At 41.9% G+C, this 19,749-nt stretch overlaps 2 protein-coding genes across 2 annotated transcripts in view; one reads left to right on the top strand and one right to left on the bottom strand.

Annotated features, from left to right (window-relative positions):
* TRIM61 (tripartite motif containing 61) overlaps positions 1–19,749 on the top strand; it is a 211,285-nt gene that overhangs the window by 15,635 nt on the left and 175,901 nt on the right. Inside the window, 1 exon segment of the mRNA XM_049094364.1 lies at positions 13,437–13,656. The gene's annotated coding sequence lies outside the window, so the exon portion shown is untranslated.
* LOC112654583 (tripartite motif-containing protein 60) lies at positions 2,190–10,073 on the bottom strand. The gene is given in 9 exon segments (XM_035699273.2): positions 2,190–5,876; positions 5,878–6,089; positions 6,092–6,384; positions 6,387–6,526; positions 6,528–6,887; positions 6,889–7,129; positions 7,132–7,543; positions 9,250–9,286; positions 9,972–10,073. Coding segments are annotated over 7 exon segments (1,380 nt in total). The 5' UTR covers positions 7,181–7,543; positions 9,250–9,286; positions 9,972–10,073; the 3' UTR covers positions 2,190–5,791.

Here is a 19,749-nt window from a genome sequence, read left to right as displayed (position 1 = left end):
CACATTTTAGACATCATAATATATTTCACAACAAAAAAGTGCTAAAAGTATTTAATTGTAAATTATTTCAAAACTAGAAACTGGGAAAGTTTTAGTTAAATATCAGGATAGACTAAAGTACTTTCAGACTTGAAACTCTCAAGAAAGAGGTGCCTGGCTCGCTCAATCAGTGAAACATGCAACTTTTGATCTTGAGGTTGTGAGTTCAAGCCCTATGTGAGGTATAGAGATTACTTAAAAATAAAAACACTTTTTATAAAGTCTCAAAATTCCATGCACCACTATTAGGAAGCTACTGAAGGACCTTGCCAATGAAAAACTAAATGGAAACAGAAAAAGCAACTCCAATGATGCCAACGGCATTCCCAAGATGCTGTATGAGCATCTGGCTTCATGAACAACCTGCTTGCATTGGAAGTTACACGGCCCTTGAGAACAGTTGGCAAAATCAAAGCAGTATAAAGCTAAACATGTTTAAATTGAAAAAACTTAGACAACTGCACAGTTTGGGGATGAACTAAGGATAAGGACATTGAAAACAAAGTTGTGGAAAAACAAAATGCAATCATTGCATAAAACATGGCTCAGAGATGGTGTTGACATAGCCAAACTACTGTAATCATCAGAAAATATTCTATACAAAAATGAAGAGTTCTATTAGGAGAGGACCAGAGTGAAAACTGCTCTAAATTCTCATCTTCCAAAGTAGGACATTAAATGATAATACCAAAAACTTGAAAAATAGAAGTTATTACTGTAAGCTTATTTAGTGACATATACCCTAAGAACAAGAGTTGAAAAGTGGTTGCTTCTGAGAAGCTGGCAGTATTGGTTGTAACGCAATCTTGTAAACAATGAATATGAAAAAGTGAAACATTAAAACCAGATTTTTAAAAAAAATTTTATTTATGAGAGACAGAGAGAGACAGAGACACAGGCAGAGGGAGAAGCAGGCTCCATGCAGGGAGCCTGACGCGCGACTCAATCCCGGGTCTCCAGGATCACACCCTGGGCTGAAGCTGGTGCTAAACAGCTGAGCCACCCGGGCCGCCCCTAAAACCAGATTTAAAAAATAATTATCAGGATAGACTAAAGATACCTTCAGACTTGAAAAAATTAGTGAAACCCCCCCTTCCCTAAAGGAAATCACATGACATTTTATTTTTAAATATTTTATTTATTTGAGAGAGAGCACAAGCAGGGGGAGTGGCAGGCAGAGGGCGCAGGAGAAGCAGGCTCTCCACTAAGCAGGGAGCCCAATGAAGGGCTTGATCCAGGACCCTGAAATCATGACCTGAGCCGAAGGCAGACACTAAACCGACTGAGCCACCTAGGCACCCCAGATGAGCTATTTTTAAAGTACAAAATGATTAGCTGCACTGAGTTCAATTGACAGGAGGAAGGGGAGACTAAGTCTGTAGTTTCGGTATGGAGGGTGGCAGGTGGGAGCATTGTCTTTGATCAACCCTGTAAGGTAGATTATTTTTCAGTTTTAAAGGAAACTGGTTCTGGGGATCCCTGGGTGGCGCAATGGTTTGGCGCCTGCCTTTGGCCCAGGGCGCGATCCTGGAGACCCGGGATCGAATCCCACGTCGGGCTCCCGGTGCATGGAGCCTGCTTCTCCCTCTGCCTGTGTCTCTGCCTCTCTCTCTATGACTATCATAAATAAATAAAAAATTAAAAAAAAAAAAGGAAACTGGTTCCAAAACTCTTCAAGTTCAAACAACTTCAAAATCCTTTTGGTTTATCTAGTATATGTGCTCCCTCCAGAGACCACTTAACTCTTCAGTGCAATTTCAGAAGGTCTCTTCCAGTCCATGAATTCCACTCACTTGTCGGTTAAATCCCAAAACTTAGTGTCCTCTTGGGACATGAAGCTTTTAAAATAGTGGACGTCCCTCATTTGTTCAATGTCTCATTGACTCACTCCTACCTGAACCATCTCACAGGGAACCCAAAAGTGCTCTTGGGCAGCTATGTGGACTAGAAAGATTTCCATGGAAATCAAGCTACCAAATGTAAACCTGCTTAATATTCAATATTCTTCTGCGTAATCTTGATGTCAAGCATGCCCTGTGGAAGTCATGTGAGTTAGAATGTTTAGCTTTTTTTTTTAAGATAGCTCTGGTGTTTTTGTTTTTTTTTTTTAATTTTATTTATTCATTCATGAGAGAGAGAGAGAGAGAGAGAGAGAGAGGCAGAGACACAGGCAGAGGGAGAAGCAGGCTCCATGCCGGAAGCCCGATGCGGGACTCGATCCCGGGACTCCTGGATCGCGCCCTGGGCCAAAGGCAGGCGCTAAACCGCTGAGCCACCCAGGGATCCCCTAGAATGTTTAGCTTTACATAAGGCATCCCATTGGTGGGTGTTGTAGAAGTTTTAAAGAAGACTTAAATAGACGTACAGATATAGATGATTGGGCAATTCAATAAAGGCGTCAGTTTTATTCAACCTGATTTATAGCTTCAATACAATTTCAAATAAAATCTCCAAGTTTATTTTATTTTTTTTTAAATTTTTTTCTTTTTTTTAAATTTATTTATCCAAGTTTAATTTGATGTTTAATGATGTTTAATTTGGCAAGCTGACTCTAAAATATATATTGAAGAGGCCAGGAGTTGTCAAGGCATCCTTGAAGAGATGAAAATTGTCACCAGATATCAAGAATGAGAAAGCTGCAAGATTTGAGTATGGTATTAGCCCAAGGATAACCAATCGACCAACAGAGCATATGAGATGTCAAGACACAAGTTGCACTGCAAATAAGCTGGATGGACCTCTCAATAGATGGTGTGACCATTAGTCATTCTTATATTATGTATACTTAAGTTTATAAGCAGGCTCCATCCCATTCACAAACACAGAATCAACTTCCAAGTAGATGATTAGAAGTACATATAGAATATTTAATGGCTCTAGAGTAGAGTAGGGGAGGATTTTTTAAAGGATCCGAACCTCAAAAGGAAAGACTGATAAAATGAAATATATCAAACTTAACTTCTGTCCAAAACACCATAAAAGTGAGATAAACTCTGGAGAAGATACCTGGCAAGTGAATATACTTGCTACAGGACTAAAATCCAGAAAATATAAAGAGCTCTTATAAACCAAAAAGACAAATAGAAAAGCAGGGTGGGGCATTAACAGTTATTTTACAGAAGAAAAACAAATGATTATTAAATTATAAAAATATATTCTATTACAGATCATGGGAATAATTAAAACTGGAGAGAACATTTAACACCTCACAATTAGTAAAAAATATATATGTGTATATATATAATTGAAATCAAGTACTGTTGAGGTAGAACAATGAAAACATTTATACACTGTGGGTGGGAGTATATAAATTGACACTACACTTAGGAAAATAATTTGCCATCATCCAAAAAGGTTTAGTGGTTCACTTCCCAAAGAAACCAGATGCATAATTTCCATAGTAGCTGTTTGTTAAAGTTTCAAACTGAATATCCACCAGGGTAGAATGAAAATAAATAACTTTAAGCAAAAACATAATGAATCAATCTCATGAACATGTTGAATGAAAAAGTTCAAGACTGGATTAATCAACTTTATGTAAGTCAAAAACATGTGGAACCAGCGTACACTTATGATGACCTATGTATAATGTATGGAATTGCTGAATCACCACTATATTGTAGATCTGAAATTAATGTAACACTGTCAACTAACTATACATGTTATAACTAACCATGTTATTTTTAAAAATATGCAAAACTAAACATTGTTTAGGGATACAAACATACACTGTAAAAGGTCAGGAAAACAATGGACTATAAACTAAAAACAGTGGAGGTATCTATATAGGACCAGGAAGTGAAGAGATTATGGTCAAGAAGGGGCACAAAGGAAACCTTGAAAGGTGATGCAAATGTTCCATTAATGTTAGGGTCATAGATACATGTTCTATTTTTCCATTATGTTCTAGAGTCTTATTTTGTTAAAAGTATAAATATGTATAAATTGTACATTACTTGCAAAAGATAACCAAATAAGCATGTCAGTGGGGAAATGATCAGAGGATACTGAATTTCAGTATTAAACAAATGATTTTATGTAAAGACTAGGAGGCACAAAGTCAGATAGTAAAAAAATAGGGGTGGGGGTGGAATGATGGGGTAAAGGGTGCCTTAAGGAGGGCACATGATGTAATGATCACTGGCTGTTATACACAACTGATGAATCACTTAACTACCTTTGAAACTAGTAATACACTATACATTAATTAAATTTAAATTAAATAAAAATATATAAAAATCAAGTGAGGTAATATGAGCAATAAAATGATAGCTAAAACCAATCATAAAATGTCAAGAATTAGCATTGTGCTACAAGTCCTAGTCAGTGCAATCAGGCAAGAAAAAAAAGGACCTAGACTCTCAAGGAAACAATCAAAATGTCATTATACTTGGGGATAAATCTGACAAGATGTTGTCAAGTCATATATACTGAAAACTACAGACAATACAGAGAGAAGTCAGAGTCAAATAAATGGATATACGGATTAGAAGCCTCAATATTGTGAAGAAATGAATTTTATGCAAACTGATCTAGATTTAACACAGTCCCAGTCAAAGCCTCAGTAGTGTTTTTGGTGGTTTTTTTTTTTTTTTTTTGCTGATACAAGTTCTAACTTTTACATAGCTGTTATCTACTAAAAAGATGTGATTTCCCGAATAGATAAAGTCTAAGAAAGAAAACCTACGGGATGCCTGGGTGACTCATTTAAGCATATGACTTTGGCTCAAGTCATGATCCCAGGGTCCTGGGATCCAGCTGTGTTGTCAACTTCATGCTAAGCCGGGAGTCTGCTTGTCCCTCTCCCTCTGCCCCTTCCCCAGCTCGTGCTCTCTCAAATAGGCGGAAGGAAGGAAGGAAACCTAGAACTAAATCAACGGGGATTCTGAGAAGAGGTCAGTTCCCAAAATGAAGTGAACAATGGTATCTGAAGAGCGCTACAGGGTAGTGTCCAAATAGGAACAGAGGGAAGATGATTGTGTGTATATAATGTGGTAAGTATATGCTATATGTATATGGTGGCACTATTACTCAATTTTTCATAGTACTAAGTCAAGACTAACAGACACACACACAAAATAAAAAGAAAACACATTAGAGAACTATTAAATTCCACAAAGTGGAAAGTGGCTACCTTTATAGGGCACATAGTCCTGGAATGGTCATATATGCCTCTAATAAAGGCTTACATATTTTTTAAGGCAAAAAATATGTACACAACATAGAAAAATTATTGGACTTTTATTGACATTCTCCAATTGATCCCATAATATATCTGTAAAGGAGGCATTATAACCATATATTTTTTTAAAGATTATTTATTTATTCATTCATGAGAGACCCAGAAGGAGAGAGAGGCAGGGACACAGGCTCCATGCAGGGACCTGACGTGGGACTCAATCCCGGACTCCAGGATCATGACCCGGGCTGAAGGTGGCACTAAACTGCTGAGCCACCGGGGCTGCCCTATAACCACATTTTTAAAAATGTAAACTGTACCCTCAACCTGGGGCTCAAACTCACAATGTGAGATCAAGAGTTGCATGCAGTACTGATGGGACCAGCCAGGTACCCTTTAAACAAATATTTTAGAAGCTGCTGAGGTAAAATCATTCTGGTTGTTTAAAACTGAAAAAATGAAACAAAAATCCAACAAGAAACTCAACAGAATTGTTGAGACTAGAGTCACTGGCTTAGTTTTGTCCACTACCTGAAAAGAAAAGAACAATTAAAAGAGTTTTACAATAGTTCATCATTCAGAATCTGTTACTGCACAGATTTTAAGATGTTTTGAGTCAGTTCCAGTATAGAAATAAGGCCAGACTGTTTCTTTAATAGTTAAAAATATAGAGATTTATCACTCAAATTGTAAAGGAAACCTCACCCAAGTCACAGTCTAAAAAAATACCAGTCTTTGTAGGTATTACTTTTGGCAGAAGATTAATTTTTCTAGGACCCAATGCAATATAATTACTCAGACTACATCGTCCAACACCCCATAATCTGTCCTGCACTAAAACTGGTTGATTCTGATTCTTTCTCCTTCTGGAGAGTCTTTACAGACACCCATGATCCATTCAGGCTTGTCTTTCACTTCTACCTCCCAATACTGCTTGCCAGAATTATAACCTATAGAACTCAGAACAGCTGGGGAGAGATAAAACCTCCTTGGGTTACGAGGTAAGTTATGTGCTTTAGTTCCATATCACACAGTTTTTCTATCTTCTGAGATAACGAGCTTACGATGTGCTGTTTCACAATCTAGAATTAGATCCACCTGAAAACTCTTAATTTTCTTTAGGCCAAAATATTGTGGAGGAAGATGGTAACCATATTCCTTTATTGGAATAAAAAAGGTTCAGGGGACTTTAAGGTTCCATATCTACAGTAGATACTTTTAATATCTGTCAGTAATTCCAGCTCTGACTTCAGATATTTGCCCTCTATTTCCTTTGAGAGATATTTTAATGTAGAAAGATAATTTGAAAATGTTGTTTTCATTTAGTTTGGCTAAAATATCCATTTCTCCATCTTGTAATTGCCGAAGAACAATCTCTCGCTCATTTTTGAGAAACAACAAAAGTCGCTCAAATTCAGACTTTATTTCTTCTCTCCTACATTGTACCTTCTTCAGTTCCAATGATTTTCTGCTTTGCGTGATTATCACTTTTTCGACTTGTTCTATTCTCTCCTTCCATGGTTCAATGCAGTTCTGCAATCTTTTCCTATGATGGGGAGCAGCCTTCTCTATGGGCCAAATATAGTGATTCCGGTGATGAGTGGAGAAACTACACTGTGGACATAAAACTTCTAGGTCCTTCTGACAGCAAAAGGTCAAAACTTGATTGTTTTTCACATACAAGCTTCTCTTCCTTCCTCTTCCTCTTGCTTCTTATCTGTAGTAGCTTAGCAATTTAAATCAAATTGCCCAGTTGGGGATTATTGGTGAATTTCCTTTCTGGAGAGCTGTGACGGCAAAAGGGGCAGGGGAAAGTATCACTTAGATCTTTCCAGGACATACTGATGCAGGAGAGACAGAAGTTATGCCTACAGTTAGTGGTCACTGGCTCTTTGAAGTAGTCTAGACAATGGGACAGCTAGCCCCCGTATGGAGGTCAGCCAGGGCTGTTATGAACTCCATTGGGCTGTGGACAAAGGTGACGGGTACAAAGGTGACGGGTAAGGTAATATATGTCCTTTAGCAATGCCTGGTTCTCTAGCACACAACACCCAGCAAGCAGTGGCTATCTTCCCACAGACCTTGAAACCCGACCAGCTTTCCGTTTCACTGGATTGGTGTGTTGTCGATAGCCTTCACAAACCTGTTTATCCTCCAGCCCTTAGCTCTAGAGCTTGCTGCCCAGAATACTCCACAGGCTGCAGTCTGTTGCACGCTAGAACGTTTTAGCTGGGATGCTGTTCTTCTCACTCAATGATGTAAAGTCAGGCTTAATGACTTTCCTATTCAAGAAAGTACTTTTAGGTCCAAAACTAGGAATCTTTCCTATGGGTGAGAAAAGACAGTAAGTTAAAAATATGATACCACAATCACTAATGTATTAAAACATTCACACAACACTCTTCAATAAATGCTAAACTCCTTGTGTAGTTGTTCTTGGAAAAACAGGAATTCATAGTGTTTATAGAAATTCATTCCTCTCACACAATTCCAAAACAACAAAGCCTATATAAGATAGCCTTCCAAAAAAGTTATCCATCTCAATCCAATCATGAGAAAACACGTAGTCTAACTTAAATTGTGGGGCACTCTATATAATAATTGGTAGGTGTTCTTCAAAATGTCACGAAAAACAACATAAAAAAGTTTCAGAAATATTACAAACAAATATAATGGGTGGTTCCTGACTGAAATAGGGATCTTAAGAGATAAGCAACTAAAAGAACATTTCTGGGACAAATGGGAGAATTTTGGTATGGACCACATATCATAGTCTATCAGTATTAAATGGTGTGTATCATAGGTAAGTAAAACATCCTTGTTCTTAGACAATATATACTTTGGGGAGTAGGGGGGTCATCTTGATGGCTACTTTCAGAAGGTTCAATAATTTTAAGATGTTAAACAAAAGGTTAATGAAACTGGTGCATCCAAGCAAAAGGCTTATCTTTGTTGTTGCACAGCCTTTCAATTTTTCTATATGTTTGAAATGTTCAAAATAAAACGTTACAGAGAAAATTTCCCAGCTTCTTTTTGAGATATGCACCACACCCAATTTTAAGCAAATCAAATTCCTCCAAGCTTGTGAGTCATTTTACCATTAGCATTCTCTTTCTTCCCACATTAAGATACTTTCTCAACTTTTGTTCTTTGTCTCCTCTCCCTCATAATCCAAAGACAGAACAGAAATATGGGTGTGGTTCTGACATCTGAAATTGGCTTTGTCTTGGTGACCTAGCAAGTTCTTTTACCACACAGACTTACTCTTCCTACAAGTAGAATAGGAAAAACAATAATTCTAGAAAGCCTCCGTTTCCAAGTCATTCCCAAACTCAAGGATTGACTTAGTGCCATGAGCCAGCAGAAGCAAAAGCTAACATAGCAACATGCTGTAGAAGGCAGTGTTTCACAATATAAGGACTACAATTAAGTCCTTTAGGTTTGAATCCTGGTTTAGATACTTAGTGTATACTTGAGGAAAATCCATGTAACTTTTTTGAATCCCATTTCTTTGACCTATACAATGAGGATTATAACCCCCTCTTTTTAAAAATTATGATACCACATAAATGGCAGCCAACGTGTCCACTGTTCTTGGCCAATAAGCTTTCTATTTTTTATTAAAGATTTTTTTAAAAAGTAATCTCTACCCACAACGTGGGGCTAGAGCCTACAACCTCAAGATTAAGTCACATGCTGCATCAGCCTGAGCCAGCCAGTGCCCCAGCTTTCTATTTTACATTTATTTTAACCTGGATCCAACTACAGCCCACATGTTATATTTAGTTATTAGCATCCTTAACTACCTTTCAATCTAGAGTAGTGTCTTCTGCCTCTACTGTTGTAGAGTCCTGGTGGACTATCCTAAGCTCTACACTTAACCTACTGCTTGATATATAATTTAACTTATCTCTCAAACCTTGACTTTTTAAACCGATTAAATGTTTCCTCTTAGTTAAACCTGTCCATAACTCACCAAAAGTCAGGACAAAGTGCTTCACCCTTAGCTTACCAATCAGAGCCCTTCATACCTTATTATCTTTAAGTTCATCTTCATCTGGCTTTGGTCTTTTTAAAAAAACAAAACAACAAAACAGAGATGTTAGGTTTTCCTTCCCCCACAAACCCCTCACTGCTTAGATTACCTTCTCCTCCCGTCTTTCCTTAAGACTAAGTTCTGCTCCTTTGGGAGACTCAGACCAAGACAAATGTTCTCTATAAGCTAAGGATCTTTAATGTAGTTGCTGATTCAATTAACCTCTCCAAGCAACCCTATAAATTAGGAGCTGTTATCCTCAATTAGAGCTGTAAAAAATGAGTCTACAATAATGTACTCAACAATGAGTATGCTCAAACAACATTGCATTAATTGTCATGATAATCACTAAGCTGTAGTGTCCCTTCTTCATATTCCCACAGCACCCTATGGCTCCCTCTACATCTATTTCAGAGCATCTCATATTTTTCATATTTGCTATATTCACAGTTCTTCACATTTGATAACATATTTCAAACATTTTTAAGAGGAAAGACTGGGATTTATTGATTGTAGCACTGTACCAGCAAAAAACATAACACAAATTGAGAGGCAGCAATACCTGATAGAACTGGGTCTTCATCAGCTCTGCCACTTAACTAGCAGTATGTCCTTGGTCAAATTAATTTCTCTGAGCTTCAGTTTTCTTTTCACAAAGTGAAAAATAATACTATCTCATTCTGTAATTATTTAAAAGAAAATAAAATTAAGGCATACCTTGTTTGTTTGATCATGCTTCACAGGACTGCCACTTTGCAGATATTGGGTTTATTAGCAAACTGTGGGCTCAAGACTTCAGTGAAAGAATTAACTACAAAAAAAAAAAAAAAAAAAAAAAAAAAAAAAGAATTAACTACAGATGTGAGGGAAACAGCAAGACCCAGAGTTAGAAGTGGGGCCTGAAGATATGACTGAATTGTTGCAATCTCATGATCAAACTTGAAGAGATGAAGAGTCAGATGCTGTTTATGGACGAGAAGAAAAAAATGGTTTGAGATGGAATCTACTTCCGGTTAAGATGCTGTGAAGACTGCTGGAATGACAAGGATTTAGAAGATGCCATAAACTCAGTTGATAAAGCAGCGGCAAGGATTGAGAACAGACTCCCAATTTTGAAAGGATTTCTACTATGGCTAAAATGCTATCAAACAGCATCACATCCAACAGAGTAATCCTTCATGAAAAGAAAGCGGCAATCTTCACTGTCTCATTTTAAGAAATTGCCAGAGCCACCCCAGCCTTCAGCAACCACCACCCTGATCAGTCAGCAGCCATCAGCATAGAAGTTCCTCCACCAGCAAAAGGATTACAACTCACTAAAAGCTCAAATGATAGCATTTTAGCAACAGATTGTTTTTAATTAAAGTATGTACACTGAGAATTTTTTTTTTTTAAGACATAAGGCTATTGCACAGTTAATAATACCAGTAAACATACTGGGGAACAAAATTTGTTTGACTTACTTTATGGCAGTGATCTGGAACCGATCTCACAGTATCTCTGAGCTGTGTGTGTATACACACACCTACATATAAAAAGTAATGATATTAAACCTGAAAGTTGCTAGTCTTGAACAGTTGCTAAGTCTTTCATGACTGGTAAAGGCATTAACTTCCACCAGGCTCGTTATAATAACGTGATGTAGGAAATTTTCTTACACTAATTTTGGAAGTGCAGGAGAGAAGTTTCAGAATTTTAAAATACACCTTTAATGTTAAAATATACTCAACTTGTAGTAAATGCCAATAACACAGAACTACACAAAATACAGCATACAGGCTCTTCCAGGTGACTCTTCCTACTTGCCCAAACTAAGTGTTATAGCTACTAAGGTTTCCATGACTTCTAATTCTTGCTTAATATGTTCAAAATGGGTGCTTTTTACAGACTCTTACCCAATGTGACATTCAACAGTGAAGCATGATGGGAAAACAGAAATCAAGAAAAAAACATAAAACTTTTTGGCAGCCTGGGTGGCTCAGCAGTTTAGTGCCACCTTCGGCCCAGGGCGTGATTCTGGAGACCCAGGATCGAGTCCCGCATCGGGCTCCCTGCATGGAGCCTGCTTCTCCCTCTGCCTGTGTCTCTGCCTCTGTGTCTCTCATGAATAAATAAAATCTTCAGAAAAATAAAACTTTTTAAAAGGTATGTACATGGGATCCCTGGGTGGCGCAGCGGTTTGGTGCCTGCCTTTGGCCCAGGGCACGATCCTGGAGACCTGGGATCGAATCCCACGTCGGGCTCCCGGTGCATGGAGCCTGCTTCTCCCTCTGCCTGTGTCTCTGCCTCTCTCTCTCTCTCTCTCTCTGTGACTATCATAAGAAAAAAAAAAAAAAAAAAAAGGTATGTACATAAAAAGGACTCAGCGAGGTGCAAGGAACATAATAGGAACGACCTCCAGCTATCGTTGTGCCCCCTCTTTCCCCAAATGCATACACACAGGTCAGTCTTCTCCATGTTTCAGAATAAAGCCATTGACAATCAAGTTAACACCACCCTCCTTAAACTGCCCATTTCTCTCCCCACTGTAGCCAGTTTTCTACTCTGAAACATGACGGTGCTTCCAGTCGATCCCCTAACTGTAGGTAAAGAGGTTTTTTTTTTTTTTTTTTTTAAGATTTTGTTTATTCACAAGACACAGGCAGAGGGAGAAGCAGGCTCCAAGCGGGGACCCCGGGGTCACACCCTGGGCCAGAGGCAGGCGCTCACCCGCTGAGCCACCCGGGCCGCCCTAAGGTGGTCCGTCCCACTGCTATGTTGGGAATGACCCTTTTATCTTCCACCTAAGACCTTCCAGGAGACCTTGCCCTTGAGGAAGTAGCTTCTCAGGCCTTGGACTGCGTGTCGGTCCCGCCGCACCTCGGTGGAAGACTCCGGGCCCACAGTCCCAGTCTCTGGCTCCGCGTCCAAGTTCGCAGGGGACGCTGCCGGGCTCGGGGCCTCCGCTCGCGGGTCACGTGCCGGCCGCCGGGCCTGGCTCCCCGTGGACTCCTACGTCACAGGTCCGCTCTCGAGGGGGACGGATCTCCGGGTTGCTGCTGTGGCCACGCGGGCGAAGGGCGCTCGACAAGCACCCAGCGGGTCAGCACGACCACCTCGCACTGGACCTGGGCCCGCCGGGGCCGGAACCGGAACCGGAAGAGTCTGCACGGCGGTGGCGGCAACTGCCGACTGCAAGGCCTGCGAGCCGTGAGGCGTCCCCACGGGCCGGCGCGTGCGGGCGATGGAGCGCGGCGGGTTGTCCAAGGGCGGCTACCGCCCCTGCTCTGCCCTCCCCACCCTCCATGTCCTCCCTCCCACCGCGCACGGACAAGTCATTCTTTGCAGACGCCCCGGCGGCTTCCCCGATTCTTGCTCGGCTCAGAATCTTCTGGAACATCTAACGAACGCGGGCCCAGCCCGGCCATGCCGCGTCCACGGGTCCGCAACCCGCAAGTTCCCACAAGACCCTCCCGCAGCCTGAGGCGACCCCGAGGCGCGGCGCCGCGGAGCCGCTGAGCACACCCGCGCCGCCGCCGCCCCTCGGCCTACCTGGCGCAGACGACGCGCGTCCCCAGAGCCCAGGCCGTCCGCGTCGGCGGGCTCCTGCCGGAAGCGCGCCCGTGGCCCCGGCGCTGATTGGCCGGCCTTCCGGAAGTGCGTGGTCAGCGCCTGCGCATGCTCCGTGATTCTGAGGGGCCGAGGGGCCGAGGGGCTGAGGGGGCGGGGCCGGGCGCGCGCGGCGGAGGGCCTTTCCTTCAGCGGCCCGCGGTTGCCGCCGTCGACCGTGGCTCCCGCTGGCGGCTGTTTGCACGTGAGTGTGTGTGTCCCTAGGAGCAGTGTGGTCCGGTGAGGGGCAGGTTGGTCTCCGCCGCGCAGGCCGGCAGGAGCCGGAGCGGCCGCCCTGAGGGACCGCGTGGCGCCTCGGCCGTGACAGGCCGCGTCTGCCCGCCCACCGCGACCCCGGCTGACCCGGGGCGCTCCCCGGAGGGAAGAGCTCGGTAGGGGAGGCGTCGGGGGCGCCTCGGGGTCCCGAGCGGGAAGTCGGAGAACGGCTTTTGGGAACCGACGAGCTCGCCCACGATAGCAGCCCCGACGCCTTTCGGGCAAAATGGGGGATTTTCATTTTGATAGAACCACTGTGGTTTGCGTGGTGCGGAGAAAAGGCAGTAAGCCCCCCCCCCCTTTTTTTTCTTTTTAAAGCAATCCCTGCCCGCCCCGTGGGGCCTGAACTCCTGACCCCGGGAGGCGGCGTGGCCTGCTCTGCGGCCGACCCCGGGCGCCCTCGCCGCCGTCGGAGGCCCGTCACGTGCTCCGGTGCAGCCTGAATTCTGGAAGGATGATTGGCTACGACTTCGATCCAGCGAGCGGTGAGCGGTGGGAAGGGACACGCAGGTGTGACTGACGAGAGGATCCTCCCCAGGTACTGTTAGGATCCCCAAGGCTTTTGAACTGCTGGTGGCCACTGCTTCCCTGCTTTGCCTTTGTCCTTGTGTTGTGGGGGGAGTATGTGGTTTTGATTTAAATACTGTGAGTTCGGGACGCCTGGGTGCCTCAATGGGTGGCGTCTGCCCTCGGCTCAGGGTGTGGGAGCCTGCTTCTCCCTCTGCCGGTGTCTCTGCCCCCCCCCCCGTGTCTCATGAATAAATAAATAAATAAATAAGTCTTTAAAAAAAACCTAAATGCTGTGAGTTGGGTGCCTGGGTGGCTGGGTGGTTCGGTGGTTACGTTTCTGCCCTCCGCTCAGGTGGTGATCACAGGGTTCCTGGATGGAGCCCCGCGTTGAGCTCCCCGCTTGGCAAGGAGTCGGCCTCTGCCTCCCCACTCCCACCCCCAGCTTAGGCTTTCTCTCTGTCAAATAAATAAGACCTTTCAAAATAAAGAGATACTGTGAGATACAAAATTTGAGTCCTTTCCTATCACGGTTCAGTCCTATCAGGACATGATCACTGCTGACAGGACACTGAAGCCTGAATGGCGGGCTGCACGTGGTCTGGTGGTGGTAGTCTCCTCGGGTGGGGCGGGTGGGGCAGGTGGGGCCAGCCTACCTGCTGTGTGCTAACTAAGGACTTGATGGTTATGTATTGGATTCTTCTGAACTCTGGGCTTTTAAGAATTATCATTTAACTTCCTACTCGGAAGCGATCTGGCCTCCGCCTCAGTCGTCCTGTGTAAGAACTGAAACTCTTCCTAGTTATCAGTGGCCTAGTTTCTCAGCAGAGGATTAGTTTCCATGCCTGTTACCCTCTGAGATGCCTTGTAATCCCGGTCTCTGGCTGCGCCATCTTGTTTCAGCAAGCTGCTCTTCCTCTCCCTGCCTTCATGCATGACCGTAAAGGTCTGCAAGGGCGCAGGCACACAGCAAAGTCTTAATATGTAGCATGACCCATGTATATGTGTGTATGTGCAGGTGCACATGCGTGTATTTGTGTGCTTCGGCATGTAGAGAGGAGAGTGGTTACGCTCTGGCTTTGCAAGCAGGCTTCCCAGAATTCAAAAGCAAGCACTGCTTTGTGTAACCCTTGGCAGATTATCTTTTTGTACCTGTTTCTCATCTACTAAAAAAAAATGGGGTTGGGGGGTGACAGTATGTAGAGTGTAAGATGGAGTCACTCATGTCAAGTAGGGGCACTGCAGCTACCGGATATCTCTCAGACCAGCAGCTGCTGAGGACACCCCAGAACTGATAAGTGGAAGCAAAGGAGTTGTGCAGGGGCCCAAGACTAATTAAGTCCCTTTAAAAAGGGAGGATTTTGGCAGCAAACTGTCAGAGTCTTCAGACATCGACTCCTCTGTGTCTGACCCCTTAAGAAAAGGCAGCTGCCGCCACAGGCTCTGCCCGACTGATCTCCCGACAGAATAGAGAGCCTTCGCTGCTCAAACATAGTAGGCCCGGAGTGCTGGGAGCTGACCTGGACCAGACCCAGGTCTTACCTCAACTGCGCACCCAGACTCACTTCCCGTTTGGTTCGTTAACTTCCTACCCTCTGTGTTACCTCGTTTGTTGTGGGACTTGTGTTCTGCTCTGTGCATAGCCTAAGTCGACAACTTAATCACATGGTGAAATGTCATCGAGTCTGGGATCCTGAACCTGCTTTATAATTATGTTAACCTTGTTTTAAATAAAGCTGCTACTGTGGAAAGACACAACTCCTGTGAGCGCCTTCATAGCTGCTCATGAAGTGGTACAACCTGACTTCTTGGAGCTCTAAAGGAGTTTTTTTTTAATGAGTTAAAGCACTAGTGTCTGACATGGCAAATACAGTATCAAAACACACACACACACACACACACACACTCACTATAAATTCATCCAAAAATGCCTATTTCTGTTTCCCTAAGAGCAGAAATGAGATTTAGAAACAGCAGGTATGAGAAAAACTAACAAAACAAAAAACCCACCATTTTCTCTCATTTGTAAAGCCCCCCCCCCCCCCCCCCCCACTGAACTAAGTGGCTTTTTTGGAGAAAGCCTGGGTTACAGCAGACTTAAGAGTTGGTGTCGGGGCCCTTCTTGCCAGAGGTGGGTACAACATTGACAAAGTGCCAGTTTGGCATCTGGGGTTTGGCTCAGCTGTCTTTTTCTCCTGCTCAGCCACTGTGGCAGTCTGTCTGCTTGCTTTCCCAGCACAGGCCAGGGAACCATGGATTTGACCTCCAGCCGTGCGGCCAGCTACTTCCAGGATAGTCAGAGCCTCCACTCAACAGTGACCTAGGATAGCCTCAGCCTTTAGGGCGGGCCTGCCAGGAACTTGATCCTCTGGAATGATAACCTCCAACGAGGCTCCCTGAGCCTTGATCTGGGCCACCATCTCCTGGCCAGTCACCTCCAGGGCATGCCACTCCTGGGTGCGGACAAAGAGCTGCGTGTCCCATGACTGAACCATGGCCACCATAGCCACTACCTCAAAGGAAATTACTTTGCAAAAGGCTGACCCTCTTCTCCCCGCCCCCCATCCCTTTCTTTTAACAAGTGCACTTTTTATTTAAAATTTTTTAAAAGATTTATTTATTTATTTTGAGAGAGAGAGGTGGGGTGGGGGGCAGAGGAAGAGTGACAGAATCTCAAGCAGCAGACTTCCCTCCCCCCACCCTCTAAGCAGGGAGCCTGACGCTTGATCCTACAATCCTATTCATGACTTGAGCTGAAATCAAGAGTTGAATGTTTAACTGAGCCACCTAGACATCCCTCAAGTGCACTTTTTAAATTAAACAGTAAACCTGATAAGTTTTTTTCCCTCTATTTTATTATTTTATTTTATTTTATTATTTTATTTTTAGGTGGGAGGTGGGTGGAGGTAGGGAGAGAGGGCATCTTAAGCCGACTTCAGGCCCAGGGTGGAGCTTGATCTCATGACCCTGAGATGGTGACCAGAGCCGAAATCAAGAGTCAGATGCTTAACTGACTGAGCCATCCAGGTCCCCCGCCCCAATCTAAATAATTTTTAAAACGCGGCTCAGGTACTCTAAAAGCAGAACTCCAAAAATCACAATATGGACAAGAGCAATCATCCACAATCTCATTAGAGGGAAGAGTATTTTAATAGAAAACACTTTTTTTTTCATCATATTACAAGTTTGGGACTTTTTTTATTTTTCAAAGATAATATTAAAAGTTCTTGAATGCTAAAGAATCATAAATATTTTTTTAAAGATTTTATTTATTCATGAGAGACACACACAGAGAGAGAGAGAGAGAGAGGCAGAGACATAGGCAGAGGGAGAAGCAGGCTCCATGCAGGGAAGCCTGATGTGGGACTTGATCCTGGGACTCCAGGGCCACGCCCTGGTCTGAAGGCAGATGCTTAACCGCTGAGCCATCCAGGGATCCCCTGAATCATAAAATATTTTTGTTTTGGTTTACTTATATTTGAACCTTCCATGATACTTAAGGCTCAGTTTGAACCTTCCATGATATATATGGCTCAGCTCATATTTAGTTAAGCATAACTATTTGAGTTATGAAACAAAAATTTTAACACGTCACTGGAAGAAATAATAGCATGGAAACTAACATATTAACACATGCTTCAAGGAAATGTTACATTAAGAATGGAAAAGTTGAGAAATGGATACATAGCAAAATATTCTTTACCCATTACCAAATTAAAAACTTTTGAGAATATTCTATAACCACCAACTACATAGCAAATGACACAAAACAGTTGATATAAAGTACTATGAGAACTTGTAAAACCTGAGTTTTGTAATACTCCCTAAATATGTAGTAAGGAGACAGCATAGGTAGTTCTTGTGGATTCTTAAGTGTGCAATCAAATAACTTCCAGAGGAGGGTGAGGACTTTTCTGTCGAGCAGTTGACAGGGACCAGAGCCTCAAATCATCAACCTCACTACCACTTACCAAGACTCCTTGGAATTCAATTATGATTTTATAGTAGGATGAGAATTTAGATGTAAAAAGAAGCCAGGGCTAGAATCCAGTGTTCTTTCCATGAACATTCTGGCTGGGTGGAAGCCAGGAATGGAAAATGGGATACAGATCTAGAGTTTAGGGGGTGAGGTCATTTATGGAAGTGAGAACAAAGGGAAGAAACAAAGCCTGGAACTCAGCAATATGCTAAAATAACGTTTTTCTTACTGGATTAAAATTACTAATTTTTTCTTTTTGCCTCAGGCTCTAACATGGGTCAATTGATCCTGTCTTTATTTTAAAATTTGCTATTGTTCATCATACATTTTTTGGTGTTAATTTTTTTTAATGGTGTTAAAATATTATTTATCTCGTTTAGTGAGGTTTTGAGCACACCCTTAAATTTTTTGTCCAGATATTCTAGTCCTGGCCGGCCCTGTGAAGGAATAAAAATAGTGCCAGAATGGAACCAAAGACCACTGATTGAATTCAGAGTTTGAAAGGAAGTGAGCCAAGAGAGAAAGATCAACATTACAATTCTTATTTGGTCTACCACTTGCCATCTGCTCCACTTCACTGACTCACCTCATGGCCCCAAACTGGGGCAGCACCATTACTTCTGTTCCCCTTAACCATCTTGATTAAACTATGTAAAATCTATTTTCCTTTGTATTCTGAATATGTTGGAATTTACAAAGAACTTTTAATAGAAATTTTTAAAGAAAAACAACAAAACACCAAATCATAGTGAAAGTTAAGTTTAAAGTATACATATTGACACTCCTCTGGTCTCCCCCTCCAACTATCAGTGAATAAATTTGGGTCCATTGTCATGAATTTGTTCTGGTATGCCACTTTCAGCATACATGCCACTGATAGCAGAATTTTTATAATTTTAAGAGAATCTTTGCCCTTATTCCCCTAATCCTGAATTAAGTAAAAAATCTCCAGTGGTAGGGTATGTATCAAGGATGCAGAGTCTTAAATGCCTCAATTAAAATGAACAAAAAATTGGAAATAAAGACAAGTATCAGAAGCATTTCTACTAGGCTGTGTTCAACACTTTGAACATTTCCTGTACAAAAGGACAGCTAGACAGTCAAATGTCTATTGAAAACTTATTGCTGTTGTATGAGCAGAAATCTACAACCATTTAATTACCTTGCAATGGTATGGCTGGTTTTTAACTTTGTGAATGTGAGTCTGTACTTGAAAAACTTGGCTTCTATTCAATGAGCTGTATCTGAACTATATAAAGTATTGCTTTTCTTTGTTTGTTGTACAAAATATATAAACATACATGTTTTAAACATAAATGTAAATGGTAATAGCTTATATTTCTACTGAAATGCACTTATATAAAAGAATTACAATTTATCCAGAAAATTACTTAGAATTTCCCCAAAGTATCCAATTTAAATGAGGTAAAACATTTCATAAAGCATCTTTTGTGCTTAAAGTTAATTACAGTGCTTTTATAGAAACTTTCCATCCCAAAAGACATTAATAAACTATGAAAGGAGACAAATTCTGTGATTTCAGAATTTCTATCTCAAATTCTTTATAGTTTACAAATCCCAATTTTTTATTTTATCAAAATAAGGGTTAATGGTTTATGGTTTCTTCTACTCTATAATGTTTACAGTGCAAATTTTCTAATCAAGAAAAGAATTTGTAATTTTCACACCTGGAATTAACTTACAGCAAAATAAAAACTTTATGCTACTGAGCTGTCTTTTAATAAATACAAATTAACAACTTAAGAAGACCTAAAAGAACTTCAAAGGAAATCAGACATTGGCTTCTTATAATTACATGATGAGAGATATCAGAAATGGACATTTTCATTAGTATTTCAAACCTTTTTTTTACAACTTTATGGATATTATTCAAAATAAAAAAAATACTTTCACAAACATTAAAGCCCACAATATAAAATTGGTAGTAATCAATAGCTTTTTTTTTTTTTTTTTAGATTTTATTTATTTATTCATGAGAGACACAGAGGCAGAGACATAGGCAGAGGGAGAAGCAGGCTCCTGACAGGGAGTTGGACGTGGGACTTGATCCCCAGACCCTGGATCATGCCCTGACCAAAGGCAGACGCTCAACCACGGAACCATCAGGCATCCCTCAATAGCTTC

This window comes from Canis lupus, chromosome 15, assembly GCF_003254725.2.
Source record: "Canis lupus dingo isolate Sandy chromosome 15, ASM325472v2, whole genome shotgun sequence".
Lineage (NCBI taxonomy): Eukaryota > Metazoa > Chordata > Mammalia > Carnivora > Canidae > Canis > Canis lupus.
The sequence above is the reverse complement of the archived record's forward strand: the minus strand, read 5'-3'. Positions and strand labels throughout refer to the sequence as shown.